General features: G+C 44.4%; 2 protein-coding genes across 2 annotated transcripts; one reads left to right on the top strand and one right to left on the bottom strand.

The window, feature by feature from the left end:
• Window positions 1-276: 276 nt before the first annotated feature.
• On the top strand, window positions 277-12,533 carry LOC115119866 (endoplasmic reticulum lectin 1). The gene is made up of 13 exons (XM_029648750.2): window positions 277-609; window positions 897-1,001; window positions 1,147-1,227; window positions 3,310-3,387; window positions 3,492-3,620; window positions 6,728-6,951; window positions 7,583-7,730; window positions 8,631-8,795; window positions 9,259-9,318; window positions 9,479-9,603; window positions 9,855-9,932; window positions 12,183-12,258; window positions 12,410-12,533. Exons 1-13 carry the CDS (start codon window positions 466-468, stop codon window positions 12,479-12,481), a joined length of 1,485 nt encoding a protein of 494 aa, XP_029504610.1. The 5' UTR covers window positions 277-465; the 3' UTR covers window positions 12,482-12,533.
• Window positions 12,534-14,891: 2,358 nt separating this feature from the next.
• On the bottom strand, window positions 14,892-19,229 carry LOC115119865 (probable G-protein coupled receptor 75). Its single transcript, XM_029648749.2, has 5 exons — window positions 19,086-19,229; window positions 18,064-18,335; window positions 17,729-17,982; window positions 16,755-17,140; window positions 14,892-16,507 (listed from the first exon to the last, which is right to left on the bottom strand). The coding sequence occupies exons 2-5, from the start codon at window positions 18,135-18,137 to the stop codon at window positions 15,533-15,535; spliced, it is 1,689 nt and encodes a 562-aa protein (XP_029504609.1). The 5' UTR covers window positions 18,138-18,335; window positions 19,086-19,229; the 3' UTR covers window positions 14,892-15,532.
• Window positions 19,230-19,288: the final 59 nt, after the last annotated feature.

The raw sequence follows: 19,288 nt of genomic DNA, 5'->3' as shown, positions 1-19,288 counted from the left end.
TGGGCATTGGTCAAAGGGTGAGGATGGGCATTGGTCAAAGGGTGAGGATTTAGTAGTAGTAGAGTAGGCCAGCACAGAATGACCCGAACAGTTTGTGCTTTAGTAAGGTTGGTTTCTGGTAAGTAGAGTTCCTAAAGATTATACATATGCTTTTGTTGACAGGAAAAGTATTTTTTGGTGAAGCCGGGTATATTGTGGTAGAGTTGTTTCGTCGCCACCCACAACCAATACAGACTGCCGATGTTGTGTGTCCCAAAACTGGCTAAACCGGCTGTACCGGAAATAGACGTGGCAAACGACTGGATACTTCCTGTTCGCTGTGTTGACAAATGAAAGAGAGACAGCCAGATGGATTCATAATTTTACGATTAACTCCAACGCTAACCCGGTTTTAACTCAGGTTAGCTATCTCATGCCTTGGCAGGCACCGTAGAAGGTAGTTAGCGATCGAGCCTTGCAGAGGTAATGGACGGGACTCGGCTGTTGTTCGTGTTGTTTGGGCGTTTGTTGGAGGTCTATTGTGGTGTGTCGGCTAACAGAGGTGGATCTCCTTCGTTTACTGATGAAATCCCATTCAAAATTAACTGGCCCGGGTCCGAATTCACCCTGGTGAGTGTTGTGCGGTCGTGTGATAGAGAATAAATATAGTTTTTGTCATAGTTAACGTTAAATCATGGCTGGTTATTTATGATTTCATTGAAAAGTGAACCTTAGCTAGCTAGTTTTAAATGGTGATAAAGTATGTTAAGCTTAAGCCCAGCTAGCTGGTATTCCTTGTTATGGCTGTTGTCATATGACTGCCAACGCAGAAACTGACTATGCATAGTTTGCCTGTTATGACTGCTGCAAAGTAGAGCACTTACACAACATCTGACCCTAAATCTGTCATTCCATAGCCAACCTCAGGTGCCTTCTACAAAGAAGATGACTTTGTCATCATGACAACAACAGAGAAGGAGAAATACAAATGTCTCCTGCCTTCCTTGTCAAATGGAGATGGTGTGAGTTTGAGTAATCATTTTCAGTTTCACTCTTTACAACAATATTGCTTCTCACTTATCCTCCTGTCCCCCTCTGTGTATGTTTGTCTTTCTGCCTGTCTCCCCTCCCTCTCTTTTTCTCTCTCTCCTCACCTCTCTCTCTCAGGATGATGACAAGGTGTACGCTGGTCCCACTCCAGGTGATCTGCTGGACCCACTGTTCAAAGAAAGCAGCTGCTCCTACAGAGTGAGAACTGAACCGTTTCACTTCTACTTCTGTCTAAATATAGGCTATATTGAGTACCACTGCAACACTAATGTCGTGCCCCCCTCCCTAGGGATCACATGCTATAGATGTACACTGTCTAAACTACTGGCACACAGCTCGGACACCCATGCAAACCCCACAAGTCATGCCACCAGAGGTCTCTTCACAGTCCCCAAGCCCATAACAGACTATGGAAGGCAAATAGTAATACATAGAGCCCTGACTACATGGAACTCTATTCCACATCAAGTAACTGATGCAAGCAGTAAAATTAGATTTAAAAAAAAACCCAGATAAACACCTTATGGAACAGTGGGGACTGTGAAGCAACACAAGTATTGACACACACACACATACAATAACATACACGTGGATTTAGTAATGTGGTGGAGTAGGGGTCTGAGGGGACACAGTGTGTTGTGAAATCTGTGAATATATTGTAATGTTTTAAAGTTGTATAAATCACCTTAATTTTGTTGGACCCCAGGAAGAGTAGCTCCTGCTTTGGCAGCAGCTAATGGGGATCTATAAAACATACAAATAAATACTACCTTTCAAAGTTTGGGGTCACTTAGAAATGTCCTTGTTTTTGAAAGAAAAGCAATATTTATTTATTTATGGTCCATGAAAATAACATCAAATTGATAAGAAATACAGTGTAGACATTGTTAATGACTATTGTAGCTGGAAACGGCAGATTTATTTTATGGAATATCTACATAGGCGTACAGAGGCCCATTATCAGCAACCATCACTCCTGTAGATAATCCATAAACAATCTTCCGTTTCCAGCTACAATAGTCATTTACAACATTAACTAGTTGCTCCTACCCTCTACTTTTTTGAACATTTTGTTAAAAATCGCGCAACATTTCAGCGCCCTGCTACTCATGCCAGGAATATAGTACGTTCATATGGTTAGAATGTGTGTATAGGAAACCCTCGGACGTTTTTAAAACTGGTTAAATCACGACTGTGGCTATTACATAACGTGCGTTACATCGGAAAGCGCAGGAAAACCTGATCACAGAAAATGGAAATAAATATCCTTGCGCCACTTCCAGCAATTGTTAACAGTGAGCCGAATTAGATAAGACCGAGCATTCAACTCCCACAGCATCCCCATGTAGTCGAGTATCTTGTGAATTTAATCCTCTTTGATTCTTGGTTGAACCGAAAGAGGGGCACGACGTACCTCCGGTCTCCGCCCAGATCATTCCGGAAGAGCTCTCTCCTGAAATTTTTCCAAGACGACAGCTAATGATATGTACATCGCCTACGGATGATTTTTATCGCTTATTAGCGTTTACTAATACCTAAAGTAGCATTACAAACGTATTTCGAAGTGTTTTGTGAAAGTTTATCGTCTACTTTTTGAATTTTAAAAAATGACGTTACGTTGTGAAATCGCTGTTTTTTTCGTTTATCACACAGTCTACATATAACGATATCTTGGCTTTATATGGCCCGATTTAATCGAAATAAAGACCCAATAGTGTTTATGGGACATCTAGGAGTGCCAACAAAGAAGATGGTGAAAGGTAATGACTGTTTTCTATTTTATTGTGCGGTTTGTGTAACGCCGAAATGCTAATTATTTTGTTTACGTCCCCTGCTGTGCTTTTGTGTTGTAGTGTATTGGTGCATGCTATCAGATAATAGCTTCTCATGCTGTCGCCGAAAAGCATTTTAAAAATCTGACTTGTTGCCTGGATTCACAACGAGTGTAGCTTTAATTTGATACCCTGCATGTGTATTTTAATGAACTTTTGAGTTTTAACTAATACTATTAGCATTTAGCGTAGCGCATTTGCATTTCCAGAGCTCTAGTTGGGACGCAAGCGTCCCAGGTAGAGGTAAGAGGTTAACAATGTCTACACAGTATTTCTGATCAATTTGATGTTATTTTAATGGAAAAAATGGCTTTTCAGTAAAAAACAAGGACATTTCTAAGTGACCCCAAACTTTGAACGGTAGTGTATGTCATGTACTGTGCTGTCACTTTCTATGGATAGGCTAACCACTGTCTCTTCTGGCATTTGTTGTGGTGTTAATTAATAGATTGAGTCATACTGGACGTATGAGGTGTGTCATGGGAAACATGTGAGACAATACCATGAGGAGAAGGAGACGGGACAGGTCAGTGGGAAATTATGTTACTCCAAAATTGGCATCATTATAATGTCTACCATCAAGTATGTTGCAATAAATAAGAAAAAATGATTTTCGTGTTGATCTGGCAGATCAAAGTTCAGGAGTACGTCTTGGGAAGCATGACCAAGATGACAGAGTCTTCAGCCACTTCAGGAACAGAGATTGCAGAGGTAGAGAAAGTTGAGGAGTTGGATCCCACGCCAGAAGCTGAGAAAGAGGTTTGTTGTTCAACATTTTGACTCATACACGTTACATTTACATTTAAGTCATTTAGCAGATGCTCTTATCCAGAGCGACTTACAAATTGGTGCATTCACCTTATGACATCCAGTGGAGCAGCCACTTTACAATAGTGCATCTAAATCTTTTAAGGGGGGGGGGTGAGAAGGATTACTTTATCCTATCCTAGGTATTCCTTAAAGAGGTGGGGTTTCAGGTGTCTCCGGAAGGTGGTGATTGACTCCGCTGTCCTGGCGTCGTGAGGGAGTTTGTTCCACCATTGGGGGGCCAGAGCAGCGAACAGTTTTGACTGGGCTGAGCGGGAACTGTACTTCCTCAGTGGTAGGGAGGCGAGCAGGCCAGAGGTGGATGAACGCAGTGCCCTTGTTTGGGTGTAGGGCCTGATCAGAACCTGGAGGTACTGAGGTGCCGTTCCCCTCACAGCTCCGTAGGCAAGCACCATGGTCTTGTAGCGGATGCGAGTCATCAGAAGGGGGAAAGGAGAAGATTAATTGTGTGTCGTCTGCATAGCAATGATAGGAGAGACCATGTGAGGTTATGACAGAGCCAAGTGACTTGGTGTATAGCGAGAATAGGAGAGGGCCTAGAACAGAGCCCTGGGGGACACCAGTGGTGAGAGCACGTGGTGAGGAGACGGATTCTCGCCACGCCACCTGGTAGGAGCGACCTGTCAGGTAGGACGCAATCCAAGCGTGGGCCGCGCCGGAGATGCCCAACTCGGAGAGGGTGGAGAGGAGGATCTGATGGTTCACAGTATCGAAGGCAGCCGATAGGTCTAGAAGGATGAGAGCAGAGGAGAGAGAGTTAGCTTTAGCAGTGCGGAGCGCCTCCGTGATACAGAGAAGAGCAGTCTCAGTTGAATGACTAGTCTTGAAACCTGACTGATTTGGATCAAGAAGGTCATTCTGAGAGAGATAGCGGGAGAGCTGGCCAAGGACGGCACGTTCAAGAGTTTTGGAGAGAAAAGAAAGAAGGGATACTGGTCTGTAGTTGTTGACATCGGAGGGATCGAGTGTAGGTTTTTTCAGAAGGGGTGCAACTCTCGCTCTCTTGAAGACGGGAGGGACGTAGCCAGCGGTCAGGGATGAGTTGATGAGCGAGGTGAGGTAAGGGAGAAGGTCACCGGAAATGGTCTGGAGAAGAGAGGAGGGGATAGGGTCAAGCGGGCAGGTTGTTGGGCGGCCGGCCGTCACAAGACGCGAGATTTAATCTGGAGAGAGAGGGGAGAAAGAGGTCAGAGCACAGGGTAGGGCAGTGTAAGCAGAACCAGCGGTGTCGTTTTACTTAGCAAACGAGGATCGGATGTCGTCGACCTTCTTTTCAAAATGGTTGACGAAGTCATCTGCAGAGAGGGAGGAGGGGGGTGGAGGATTCAGGAGGGAGGAGAAGGTGGCAAAGAGCTTCCTAGGGTTAGAGGCAGATGCTTGGAATTTAGAGTGGTAGAAAGTGGCTTTAGCAGCAGAGACAGAAGAGGAAAATGTAGAGAGGAGGGAGTGAAAGGATGCCAGGTCCGCAGGGAGGCGAGTTTTCCTCCATTTCCGCTCGGCTGCCCGGAGCCCTGTTCTGTGAGCTCGCAATGAGTCGTCGAGCCACGGAGCGGGAGGGGAGGACCGAGCCGGCCTGGAGGATAGGGGACATAGAGAGTCAAAGGATGTAGAAAGGGAGGAGAGGAGGGTTGAGGAGGCAGAATCAGGAGATAGGTTGGAGAAGGTTTGAGCAGAGGGAAGAGATGATAGGATGGAAGAGGAGAGAGTAGCGGGGAGAGAGAGCGAAGGTTGGGACGGCGCGATACCATCCGAGTAGGGGCAGTGTGGGAAGTGTTGGATGAGAGCGAGAGGGAAAGGATACAAGGTAGTGGTCGGAGACTTGGAGGGGAGTTGCAATGAGGTTAGTGGAAGAAAAGCATCTAGTAAAGATGAGGTCGAGCGTATTGCCTGCCTTGTGAGTAGGGGGGGAAGGTGAGAGGGAGAGGTCAAAAGAGGAGAGGAGTGGAAAGAAGGAGGCAGAGAGGAATGAGTCAAAGGTAGACGTGGGGAGGTTAAAGTCGCCCAGAACTGTGAGAGGTGAGCCGTCCTCAGGAAAGGAGCTTATCAAGGCATCAAGCTCATTGATGAACTCTCCGAGGGAACCTGGAGGGCGATAAATGATAAGGATGTTAAGCTTGAAAGGGCTGGTAACTGTGACAGCATGGAATTCAAAGGAGGCGATAGACAGATGGGTAAGGGGAGAAAGAGAGAATGACCACTTGGGAGAGATGAGGATCCCGGTGCCACGACCCCGCTGACCAGAAGCTCTCGGGGTGTGCGAGAACACGTGGGCGGACGAAGAGAGAGCAGTAGGAGTAGCAGTGTTATCTGTGGTGATCCATGTTTCCGTCAGTGCCAAGAAGTCGAGGGACTGGAGGGAGGCATAGGCTGAGATGAACTCTGCCTTGTTGGCCGCAGATCGGCAGTTCCAGAGGCTACCGGAGACCTGGAACTCCACGTGGGTCGTGCGCGCTGGGACCACCAGATTAGGGTGGCCGCGGCCACGCGGTGTGGAGCGTTTGTATGGTCTGTGCAGAGAGGAGAGAACAGGGATAGACAGACACATAGTTGACAGGCTACAGAAGAGGCTACGCTAATGCAAAGGAGATTGGAATGACAAGTGGACTACACGTCTCGAATGTTCAGAAAGTTGAGCTTACGTAGCAAGAATCTTATTGACTAAAATGATTAAAAATGATACAGTACTGCTGAAGTAGGCTAGCTGGCAGTGGCTGCGTTGTTGACTTTGTAGGCTAGCTGGCAGTGGCTGCGTTGTTGATTCGGGGGCTAGCTGGCTAGCTAGCAGTGTTGATTACGTTACGTTGCGTTAAAAGAACGACAATAGCTGGCTAGGTAACCTAGAAAATCGCTCTATACACATAAATACATTTAAAAAAACACTTCGTAAGACTTCTTTGAACTTTGTCTTTTCTCGTTTTATTTCTCTCTCTAATCATGGGTCGCTATTTTGAAGGTTTTACTTGCTGTGATTAGTTTATCTACCTAAGTTGAATGTGCCGATTGACTCTGCTAAGCGATGAAAATATAAATGTTTCTAGGTTCCCACTAAGAACGTGGAGGGCCAGCTGACTCCATACTACCCGGTGTTGATGGCCCACGGGACGGCGTGTGTCCTGAAACAGAACACGCCTCGCTCCACCAACGTGCTGTATGTCTGCCACCCTGAAGCCAAGCACGAGATCCTCTCTATCGCTGAGGTCACTACCTGCGAGTACGAAGTAGTGGTGCTGACCCCTCTGATCTGTGCACACCCCAAATACAGGTGGGTAGAGAGAAAATGAGGTACACAACCAAAATACAACAGCATACCACCCTTCACCCCACTGCTGGCTTGCCACTGAAGCTAAGCAGGGTCAGTCCCTGGATGGGAGACCAGATGCTGCTGGAAGTGGTGTTGGAGGGCCAGTAGGAGGCACTCTTTTCTCTTGTCTAAAGAAATATCCCAATGCCCCAGGGCAGTGATTGGGGACATTGCCTTGTGTAGGGTGCCATCTTTTGGATGGGACATTAAACGGGTGTCCTGACTCTCTGTGGTCACTAAAGATCCAGTGGCACTTATCGTAAGAGTAGAGGTGTTAACCCTGGTGTCCTGGCTAAATTCCCAGTCTGGCCCTCATACCATCATGGCCACCTAATCATCCCGAGTTTACAATTGGCTCATTCATCCCACGTAACTATTCCCCAGGTTGTTGCTGTCAATTAGAATGTGTTCTCAGTCAACTTACCTGGTAAAGTAAGGGTTCAATAAAATTACAGGTACCAGCAGGTCTAATGTAAACTGCATCCCAAACCCAACCAGTTCCCCTCATGATGTATTTCTCAACTATAAGTAAAGGGGACTACCTTGTTTGAAATGATATGGAGGCTTATATCTTTATCCCGTGGTCTGTTAGGTTCAAGTCGTCCCCAGTGAATGCCATCTTCTGCCAGGCCATGTCTGGTTCTCCCCTGCGGCCTCATAGTCTCTCTCAGATGGACCGGGAGCAGGAGGAGCTGCTGAAACCTCCCTTCACTGCCGCTGTTGCTGCCCCGGAAAGAGAAGTGAGCAAGGAGGAGGAGGGAGGGGGGAAGGAGAGAGACTAGGGGAGGAGAAAGAGAGAGGGGAGAGTGAGAAAGGAGGAGGAGGGAGGGGGGAAGGAGAGAGACTAGGGGAGGAGAAAGAGAGAGGGGAGAGTGAGAAAGAAGACAGGAGAGAAGGGAATGTTGAAGATAAGAGGTGATGGTAGTGGGGAACAGTGGTGAAAAAATTACCCAATTGTCATACGTGAGTAAAAGTAAAGTTACCTTAATAGAAATTACTCAAATAAAAGTAAAAGTCACCCAGTAAAATACTACTTGAGTGAAAGTCTAAAAGTATTTGGTTTCAAAACTAAAAAGTATAAATCGTTTCAAATTCCTTATATTAAGCATATCAGATGGCACAATTTTTCATGTAAAAAAAAACCCGTACAGATAGCCAGGGGCACACTCCAACACTCAGACATCATTCAGAAACAAAACATTTGTGTTTAGTGAGTTGTCAGATCATAGGCAGTACAGATGACCAGGGATGTTTTCTTGATAAGTGCGTGAATTGGACCTTTTCTGTCCTGTTAAGCATTCAAAATGTAATGAGAACTTTTGGGTGTCAGGGGAAAATGTATGGAGTAAAGTACATAATTTTCTTTAGGAATGTAGTGAAGTAAAAGTAGTCAAAAATACACAGATACCCCAAAAAACTACTTAAGTAGTACATTAAAATATGTTTACTTAAATACTTTACACCACTGATAGGGCAATACAGGGTCATGATCAGAAGAACGAAAATGTGTATTCCTGTTCGGGTAGGAAGCTATTCCCACTATTTGATAACTGTTTTGTCTGTACTGAACACAACCCAGGTTTAGAAGCTGTCTGTTTAATGTCTTCTAACTAAACACCTCCTCCCCTCTTGTCCTCCAGGAGGAGAGTACATCCCCCATGAGAGAGGAGGCCTTCTCCTCTACCCATAAGCCCCTGGTGGTGGGCGGGCAGACCCAGGTTACTGTGGGAACCACCCACATTTCCCGTCTGACAGACGAGCAGCTGATCAAAGAGTTCCTGAGTGGCTCCTACTGTCTCCATGGGGTTAGTATGAGGCCTGCTGATAGGCTGGCTGTTGAAAGGGACACCTGCTCATTGTCTACAGCCACATATTTGGCTACTGCTCATTGGCTGCTGTTGTTAATTCAATGTAATATGCAGTGCCTTCAAAGTATTTAGACCCCTTGACTTTTTCCACATTTTGTTACGTTACAGCCTTATTCAAAAATTGATTAAATATAATAAAAACCCTCAGCAATCTACACACAATACCCCATAATGACAAAGCGCAAACTGTTTCTAAGAAATGTTACAACATTTATAAAACAAACGCGTACCTTATTTACATAAGTATTCAGCCCTTTGCTATAAGACTCAATTGAGCTCAGCTGCATCCTGTTTCCATTGATCATCCTTGAGATGTTTCTACATCTTGATTGTGGTAAATTCAACTCCCACAACTCTTCATACTGTAGCCTCTGTCTGATGTCTAGAACGTGTGTTGCAGGGAGTGGGATGGTGGAAGTATGAGTTCTGCTATGGGAAGCATGTACATCAGTACCATGAGGTAAGTGTTATTTACTTAGTAGCTCAGTAACGTTGAAATGCTGAAGCACAATATTTCCTGTAGACTGAAAGATGTTACCGTTTTGGCTGGCTGGGTGCCTCGTGTATTTTTTGCTCTGTTAAAGTATCTAATATAGGATGATGAATTGATTATCTCCCAGGATAAGGAGCAGGGGAAGAACATTGTGGTAGTGGGCAGTTGGAACGCTGAGGAACATCTGCAGTGGGCTCAGAAGAACGTGGCCCGATCCTACCAGTTCAAAGACGACGGGGTCCAGAAAGTAAAGTACGTCCGTCAGCTATACAATACGTTTATTTTTTTTAAAGATTTCATTGATCAGCACAATGTTAAGGAATATTGGGGCATTAGGGGCTGGTGTCATGGACAAAGATAAACTCAATGGAGAATATCAATTGAAAGGGCGTTTTAGTCCAGGAATAGGATTCTTCAGGGTCCAGGAAACCTGATTTTCTAATGACAACACATTGATTGATAGTCAGGATAAGGACTTCATGGTTGTTGTACTTCCTCTCCAGACTGGTGTCTCTCTTCTACGGCCATGGGGACGTGTGTGACCTGACGGGGAAACCCAGACAGGTCATCGTCAAGCTCAAGTAGGGTCTCTTATTATTCTTATACACAGTTGAAGTCGGAAGTTTACATACACTTAGGTTGGAGTCATTAAAACTCGTTTTTCAACCACTCCACACATTTCTTGTTAACAAACTATAGTTTTGGCAAGTCGGTTAGGACATCTACTTTGTGCATGACACAAGTCATGTTTCCAACAATTGTTTATAGACAGATTATTTCACTTATAATTCACTGTTTCACAATTCCAGTGGGTCAGAAGTTTACATACACTAAGATGACTGTGCCTTTAAACAGCTTGGAAAATTACAGAAAATGTCATGGCTTTAGAAGCTTCTGATAGGCTGATTGACATCATTTGAGTCAATTGGGTACCTGTGGATGTATTTCAAGGCCTACCTTCAAACTCAGTGCCTCTTTCCTCGACATCATGGCAAAAAATTTTAAAAATCAACAAAGACCTCAGAAAAAAAATAGTAGACCTCCACAAGTCTCGTTCATCCTTGGGAGCAATTTCCAAACGCCTGAAGGTACCACATTCATCTGTACAAACAATAGTACGCAAGTATACACACCATGGGACCACACAGCCGTCATACCGCTCAGGAAGGAGACGTGTTCTGTCTCCTAAAGATGAACGTACTTTGGTGCGAAAAATGCAAATCAATCCCAGAACAACAGCAAAGGACCCTGTGGAGATGCTGGAGGAAACAGGTACAAAGTATCAATATCCACAGTAAAACGAGGCCTATATCAGCATAACCTGAAAGGCCGCTCAGCAAGGAAGAAGCCACTGCTCCAAAACCGTCATAAAAAAGCCAGACTACAGTTTGCAACTGCACATGGGGACAAAGATCGTACTTTTTGGAGAAATGTCCTCTGGTCTGATGAAACAAAAATATAACTGTTTGGCCATAATGACCATTGTTATGTCTGGAGGAAAAGGGGGGATGCTTGCAAGCCGAAGAACACCATCCCAACCGTGAAGCACGGGGGTGGCAGCATCATTTTGTGGGGGTGCTTTGCTGCAGGAGGGACTGGTGCACTTCACAAAATAGATGGCATCATGAGGGAGGGAAATTATGTGGATATATTGAAGTAACATCTCAAGACATCAGTCAGGAAGTTAAAGCTTCGTCGCAAATGGACAATGACTTCCAAAGTTGTGGAAAAATGTCTTAAGGACAACAAAGTCAAGGTTTTGGAGTGGCCATCACAAAGCCCTGACCTCAATCCTATAGAAGATTTGTGGGCAGAACTATAAAAGTGTGCGAGCAAGGAGGCCTACAAACCTGACTCATTTACACCAGCTCTGTCAGGAGGAATGGGCCAAAATTCACCCAACCTATTGTGGGAAGGCTAAACGGTGATGTAAGACAGGTCCTCATCAGACAACAGGCCTATAAGCCCATTGCCGACAGTCTGAGCACTGATTGTGCGTTCCTGCTTCAACTCGGGCAGTTGTTGTTGCCATCCTGTACCTGTCCCGCTGGTGTGATGTTCGGATGTACCAATCCTGTGCAGGTGTTGTTACACGTGGTCTGCCACTGCGAGGGCAATCAATTGTCCGTCCTGTCTCCCTGTAGCACTGTCTTAGGCGTCTCACAGTACGGACATTGCAATTTATTAGAGTCCATAGAAAGGCCTCTTTAGTGTCCTGTTTTCGTAACTGTGACCTTAATTGCCTACCGTCTGTAAGCTGTTAGTGTCTTAACATCCACAGGTGCATGTTCATTACTTGTTCATGGTTCATAGCATGGCAAACAGTGTTTAAACCCTTTACAATGAAGATCTGTGAAGTTATTTGGATTTTTACAAATTATTTTTGAAAGGGATGTTTCTTTTTTTGCTGAGTTTACATGATTCCATATGTGTTTCCATAGTTTGTCTACACTATTATTCTAAAATGTATAAAAAATTCAAACACTTGAATTAGTAGGTGTCCAAACTTTTGACTGGTACTGTATATTGTGAGTCATCATTGGTGTGGTCTAGTAGGGTCTCTTAATATAATATACAGTACCAGTTTGGGCACGCCTACTCATTCAAGAGTTTTTCTTTATTTTGTACATTGTAGAATAATAGTGAAGACAACTATTAAATAACACACATGGAATCATGTAGTTACCAAAAAAGTGTTGAAACAAATCCAAATGACTTTAAGATTCCCTCTGTCTAGATGACAGCTTTGCACACTTGGCATTCTCGTTCAGAACGTTTCATGTCACTGAATACACAGCCGGTCTCTGATGGAAGCCCGTCCTGTGTCTCAGGTGTAAGGAGTCTGAGTCTCCCCATGCCGTCACTGTGTACATGCTGGAGCCTCAGACCTGCCAGTACGTCCTTGGGGTAAGAATGCACACACGCATCACTGTCGCACCATGTTATGGTTAAACCCATTCTTGCTGTTTTTACCGCAAGTGGTTGGGCGAGTCAGGTTTCCAGTGTATTTACTACACATGGCAAATAAACATGATCAGGTTATTTTTTCTCCCATCAGGTTGAGTCTCCAGTTATATGCCAGATCCTGGACACAGCTGATGAGAAAGGCCTTCTATCCATCTCCAGCTAACAGCACAGACAGAGGAGGCTGAAGAGACGGCGAAAAGGAGGGATGAGCAGAAGTAAAAATGAAGACGTTTTACTACATTTAAATTGAGAAAATGATGTGCACATCTAGTAAAACGTGTTCTTTGTTCTAGAAAATAAAGGACAGGGATTTAGGAAAAGATATCCTGAAATGGAAGACTGGATGAACCAAGGCCCATGGCACTACTCAGGAGGTCCAGACTGACATGGACTTGGAGAGGAGCGTGTTGATCCTGGAACGGCCCTTGGAACCCAGGGCCACAGCCCCCCTCTTCCACCCTGGCTTAAACCTCCTATGTACTGAATCAACTCCACGTTGCATCAAAAACCTTATGATAAACCTTACATTTGATTTGAGTTGGAAATGGGACCCTGTTCACGTCACAAGGCTCTATGGACTGGACTTCAGATCTTCCTCTTAGTTCTAGTGTTCTCTGGCCAAGATGCCTGGACAGAACAACCAATCATTCAAACAGCATCATCAGGATAACCAGCTTCCATGTTGTAGTTGAACTCTCTATATATAAACTCCCAGTAAGTTATTGGGTAAATCACCAACATTTCGGCATCACTGTGTTCTCTTCAGGGTAATGTCATGATTGCTAAAACCAGGTTATATAGACAACAGTGCAATTAGCGCAACCAATGACATTAGTGAGGAGTGTGTCAATTCATTCTAATTAACTTAATAATTGAGTGAAACTGTTAAATAACATTGACTATCCAGTAGCAGCTAATCAACCTCTCTCCTCTCAAATAGACAGGCATTGAGCATGTTGCTCTACCAAGGACAGGAGGTAACATTGAGATCCTACTACTACAAAGGGAGGCCTACTGGATATCCTCTCTAGAAACATTGACCCCTAATGGTCTGAATATTGACTTTGATCTCAAGTCTTATGAATGGATATATTCTTTCTACAGCTTATCAGCGTACACCCAATATGTTCCCCTGTTGATTATGCATTATGGTTGAACCAAAAGATGACATTAACACATTTTTTTATGAAATAGGAAACAAATATATATGTGAAATTGAACAATGTATGTTGGTGCTAATATATACAATAGTTATGTTTCCATATGATAACAATATTCAATATGCTATCATTTTTATTTTTTTAATTGTTTCACTCAATTCATTCTAATTAACTTAATTATGACACACCCTCCACTATTGTCATTGGTTGCACTAATTCCACTGTTTGTCTACATAATCTGGTTTAAGCATTCATGACATTACCCTGAAGGCACAGTGATGCCGAAACATGGTGATTTACCCAATAAATGACAGGGAGTTTATATAGTGTGCGACTCTTTATTTATAGAGCTGATAGTTTATTCGCCGGTAGTCAGCACCTCTACATCAAATAATTTTCTCTGCTCATGTTTTTATACGTAGGTGGTTTTATCCTCAGCATTTTAACTGTATTTATTTGGGTTTAATTTCAGTTTGATTACATGCTTGTCCTTGACAATTATACGCATTTCTTTGTTTGTAGATACAGTATCTTCAGACAAAGTCCGTTTGAATTTTAAAATATTTGGACAAACAATATCTGGGCATAGTAAGATTGGGGCTTTGGTGTCAGGTTTGGCGTCAAATCCATTTGTCAATTCAGGAAACTGAAATTCCAATTTCTTCATTCGAAAGCAGTAAGGACAATTAGGATTTGAATTTCAGTTTACTTCTGAAATTAACCCCAACCCTGGTTGTTACTCTCAATCACCCTGTAACGTATCTTATAAACTGATGTGCTGTGACTTCAATCCCCAGATGTTATTGACGAGCGCTGATGATTAACATTGGTTATGCACTAACTCAGATGTAATTTCTGTGGATTTCTAAATCTGGTGTGTTCTGTGGTTTAAATGAGGAATACACTGAAAAAATAAATAAAACTATCTGAACAAAGTTATGTTGAAATGAATTCTAGTCATACCCCATGGTCTTGGATAGCGAGCCACAATGTGATAACCTGATTGGTCCTCAGCTCTCAAACGTGACACATTTAGTAAAAGGCCAACTGATGCTTTTCTCTGAACAAAAAGTGACTTCTGTCTGATCACTGGTAGATAATGTGTTAGATCAGGACTTCTCAGTAACCCCGTCCATTCCATGTATTTGAACTATTCCACAGCTAGCTCACCTGATTGAACGTGTTGACTAGGTGAATCAGATGAGTTCGCTCAACAACATGGTGAAACGTCTGGGGGTTGAGAGCATCTGTACTGGACATCACTGTGTGACATGACAAAAGCTTGGACAGTGAGTTGCAGGTTGATTAGTTGACCACCAGAGGTCTCTTACTCCACAAGAGGTGTTTACCTTTGTGGATCTACAATAGATCTTCAATTAAGATATTTTCTTTGCCAGGAGCGCACTGGACACATTGCACTTGCAAAACATTTACTGATATCATAGAACATGTATGAGACTCACAAATACAGTATTATTTTGACGAGAAAGACCATCTAAATTGTACAATATGAAAAATGTCATGTCAGTGTAAGAAGTGATTCCACTTATTTCAGTAACATCAATAACAATATGGGATCAGTGCTGTTTCTCTCCCTCTGGACTAAGAGATCATCCATTTAATATTCTAAAGTCAATGGGGGTTATTCTTTACCTCTAACAGTTCAATACCACATGATATTCAGACAATTAGTACCGTTTACTCTCTGGTGTCTTGTGATAGTCATATAATATTATAGTAACTTTTAGCATCCCTGATCTATGTGCCCAATCCCTCTCAAATTTCAGCATGGTGGCAGGGTTACACTCGAAGTACAGTATCTGATCAATAAACAAATCAATTCATGTATAAATCATTGTGGTAAGTTAAACTGAAGGTATGGAGATCTGATGCACCGAGGTGCTCTCAAAGTCCGGCAGAACCACAAGACTATGTTAGCCCACTGAACTAAAGCCTATTGGCATTAGATTGGCGAGCCAACACAAGTCTTCAGGTCTAAGCCAAGGTTATTCGTCAGTTTAGACTGAAGGGATCCAATCAATCATGGTGGTTAGTCAGACTGAAGGTATGGGTATCTTATGGGCTGAGGTGCTCTCAACGTCCTGCAGCACCTCCTGGTGGATGTGATAGTGCATGGCAACGTAGGACTTGTTGAACCCAAAGGCCTGGGAGGAGGAGGAGTTGGCAGCAGGCTGCAGACTGTTGGTAGGGGAGCCGGGTCCTGCAGAGGGGCTGCTGTTGTAGATACTGTAGTAGGGCTCGATACGGGTGTTGATGGGGGTGGAGGTGCTAGGGGGCCTGGGCTTACGCCCACCATGCCCGCCCGTAGCTCTCGGACTGGGGGCACAGTCCCGGGAGTGACTGGGTCCACAGGCTTGATCCACCAGTCTCCTTTGTGGCTTGGGTGAGAGGACATAGGCAGAGTTGGTCTCGTGGTGCGAGGACTTGTTACGGTTGACCTCGAGACTACCTTTACCCATGGCATGGAGCCGTGTCTTGTGCTTGCAGCAGAGGAACACCAGCGCCACCCATTGGAGGCAGCAGAGGACGCGCCGGCGAAGCCCGGCGCTGTTGCGAGAGTACACGAATGGGTTGATGCACGACTTGAGGAAGATGAGCGCGAAACCGCACAGTTCGAACTGGTAGTGAGCGAAGCTGCTCTCTGGAGAGAGGACGTCCTGGGCTAAGGAGACACCCATGGGGAGACAACAGAGAAGGACGGAGAATACAATCACCACACAGGTTACTACAGCCTTGGAGTCTTTAACTGTGGCCAGGTTGACGGTAGAGACGAGCTGGCAGCAGGTAGCTCCCTGGGCAGCCCCGGGTACTAGACCCTGGCTGGTGGGTCTGTTAGTGTAGGAGTGAGTCTGAATGTGTTGGAGCTTGTTGTAGGTCTGGTTGCGGTAGAGTGAAGGAACCTGGACGGCACACTGCATGCTCTCTAAGCCGGCCGCCATGAGCGGGGGAGGGGGTTGTGGTAGCGGCGGGCGTGTGGCGTCTACAGTGATGACGCGGCAATTCCTCACCTGTGGACAGGATGGGAACAACCACTTAGCATAGAGAGACATAACATGATATAAGTCATAACATTATTTTGCTTTATACATGCTTATAGCAAGTTATAAGTAATTAAGTGTGACTAAAGTTTCTTAAAAACTTATCAAATAATCCCGCAAGGGGTGGGTCGCTAAATGTGATTTACCTGACACGAAAATCACATGTTATTCATCCATCTATCGATCCAATTCATCCATCCCTCCCTCTCTCTCTCACCTGTGCATTCTTCCTCAGCGTCTGAGCGATCATCAGGTAGCAGACAGACACCACCGCCACGCAGAATGCAAAGTCTGCCAGGTAGACATATAGAACCACCCTTGCAGGCCCACCCGTTAGGCCGAAGTGAGGCAGGCAGGGTCCCTCCTTCATGGGGTAGGCTCGCAGGGTGAGCAGGGCAGCCATAGTAAAGCTAGAGGTCCAGAGGAGGGCGGTGAGAGCCAGAGTACAGGGGAGCGAGGCCATGCGGTTGGGCTGCTGGCCCAGGACCATACGGAGCCGATGGAGGGCGATCACAGCTACCGTCTCCAGAGACATGATGATGAAGGCAGAGCTGGTCAGGTGGAAGGTGAAGCAAAAGGTCTTTGACACGCCACCCCCTCCTCCTGGAACAAAAAAAAGTGAACTCTTTAGACTTTTGCAAACCTTCAAGAATCAGACCGGGGTTCAAATATTTGTAAAAATACTTTCAAATACTTGGATCATTTGGTTGAGTCTGCCTAGAGTGCTAGATGGGAACAGTTTGCAGTTTTGGGACTTTGCTATTGGTTTATTAAGCTAAGCGAACTCAAATAGGCACACAACAGAACAATAATAATAATTAGGTGGGTGATTATATTCATCCTATTTGTGAATAGCCTCGGAGAGTGAGGTCACGACCAGGGTCAGCCATTATCAACTGTAATCCTGAAGCAATAAGGGCTAAGTGCCTTGCTCAAGGGTACATCAACAGATTTCACCTTGTTGGCTCTAGGATTCGAACATGCTCTAAAGCTCTAACCACTAGGCTACCTGCCACCCAAAACAAAAATCTATTAATCGGGGACAGACAGGGCCCAGTGTCTTAGCTGAAGCAAGAGACAAGAACAGAAGGAAGTAAATATCATAGAGATCCTATGAAATGACTATAGAGGCTATGTTATAAATCCTCAAAGTTCCAGAATGGTATTCTATGGTATATACAGTTTACTGACCTGAGTCCAGGAAAAGCACCAATGCAAACATCGGCGCAGTCACGCAACATATAATCATATCACAGAATGATAAGTTCAGGATCATGAAGTCGAAGTTGGTGCGGAACTTGCGGAAGGCCGGGTGGAAGAAGGAGAGGAACACCACCAAGTTGCCGTAAGAACCCAGAAAGAATATGAGGATGAGGAGGAGGGAGCAGGAAGTGAGGGTAGCCGTGTGGATCAGGGCCCAGCCAGGGGAGGAAGAGGAGGAGGACCTAGAGGGAGGAGGAGAAGATGGTTGATACATATTCCTTACATTCCACAGAAATGTGTCTTTTTCTTTTCAACCCACGCACCTCGGGCCCAAGCTGCTGTTGTAGGTGTGGTGGTGGCAGACTGACGGCAGACTGGTCACATTCATCATACACATAGGGCTGCTTTCCCAGACACAGATTAAGCCTAGTCCTGGACTAAAACGCTGTTTTAATGGACTTTCTCCATTGGGTTAGTAAAGACTGGAGAACAGCCTCACAGGTGTTCACATCATTTCACTGAACAGGATGGCGAAGGTATCTGCTGTCTCCTCCATTGACATGGTCCCCTTGGTCATGGGAAAGACCCCAGATTTCTACATAGAAACAGAGGAATCTGAGTTTAGTACAACACCATATTATTACAATGAAAGACATGTATGAGGACCATTGTGAATGATAATAATTCTGCTCTTTCAATGGAAAAAGCCCTCCCCTTCCTGCTGAAGCAAGAGCAAACAAATCAAATGTGGAGCCTACACAGTAATCTAATCCTTCGATCATTATTTTCAAGGGTTTTACATATATGTTTCATATGTTTACACAATAGATTTGGATAGAATGATAGAATGTGGTTGAGCTTACGACGACAATAGGAGCTGCAGCTTTTGTGTAGGACTATCGATAATGAAAATGTACATGGAATTCTAAAATGATCACATTTACTTAGTGAAACATACAGGTTTACCGCATCTGCATGTATCTGTATGTGCGTGTGAATGCTCTGATGCAAAACGATTTCAATATGATAGTCGAGTCATCATGGTCATTTGATTATGGTTATGAAAACCAATACAATACTCAAGGTGTTGCTCTCCATCCAGCCACCACCACAGCTACAGGCATTAGAAAAAAAACAAAGTATTCCTTCACAGATAATCAGAAGGAATAAAATACGACACTTATATTCTGTATGCAACCTAATATTGCGGCATACTTGAAAATCATAAAGACATTGTCATATTGATGTGAACGCTAATAGAGAAAAAAAGACGCGAAAATAGACATAGGCCTCATTGTTATACAACCCATAGGTTACATTTTCATATTCGGAATTGGCAACTTACCGTCCGCATGCATTATAACCACAAGCACTTTTATTCACAATATATCATTCAAAAAGAGCGTGTATTTTATTGTCGATGTGATGTATCCATTTTTGTTTTATCCGGGAGAAGACGAAGACCGGGCGCAGGACATCGGTAAGACGTGGGATATGACATATACAGTACTGGGCGCGTTCCCCTGCCTAGGTGTTGCTGACGCATGC

Source organism: Oncorhynchus nerka, linkage group LG28 (genome assembly GCF_034236695.1).
Source record: "Oncorhynchus nerka isolate Pitt River linkage group LG28, Oner_Uvic_2.0, whole genome shotgun sequence".
Lineage (NCBI taxonomy): Eukaryota > Metazoa > Chordata > Actinopteri > Salmoniformes > Salmonidae > Oncorhynchus > Oncorhynchus nerka.
Note: the sequence above shows the minus strand (reverse complement) of the source record. Positions and strands in the feature narration are given on the sequence as shown.

What these genes read in the sequence shown, in the direction of transcription:
- LOC115119866 (XM_029648750.2), top strand. Translation starts at nt 466, where the DNA reads ATGGACGGGACTCGGCTGTTGTTCGTGTTGTTTGGGCGTTTGTTGGAG. An exon ending in TTGCTGCCCCGGAAAGAGAA is followed by an intron (nt 7,731 to 8,630) that starts GTGAGCAAGGAG and finishes CTTGTCCTCCAG; the next exon opens with GAGGAGAGTACATCCCCCAT. An exon ending in ATGTACATCAGTACCATGAG is followed by an intron (nt 9,319 to 9,478) that starts GTAAGTGTTATT and finishes ATTATCTCCCAG; the next exon opens with GATAAGGAGCAGGGGAAGAA.
- LOC115119865 (XM_029648749.2), bottom strand. Translation starts at nt 18,137, where the DNA reads ATGTGTATGATGAATGTGACCAGTCTGCCGTCAGTCTGCCACCACCAC. An exon ending in AACAGCAGCTTGGGCCCGAG is followed by an intron (nt 17,983 to 18,063) that starts GTGCGTGGGTTG and finishes TCCTCCCTCTAG; the next exon opens with GTCCTCCTCCTCTTCCTCCC. An exon ending in GGTGCTTTTCCTGGACTCAG is followed by an intron (nt 17,141 to 17,728) that starts GTCAGTAAACTG and finishes TTTTTGTTCCAG; the next exon opens with GAGGAGGGGGTGGCGTGTCA.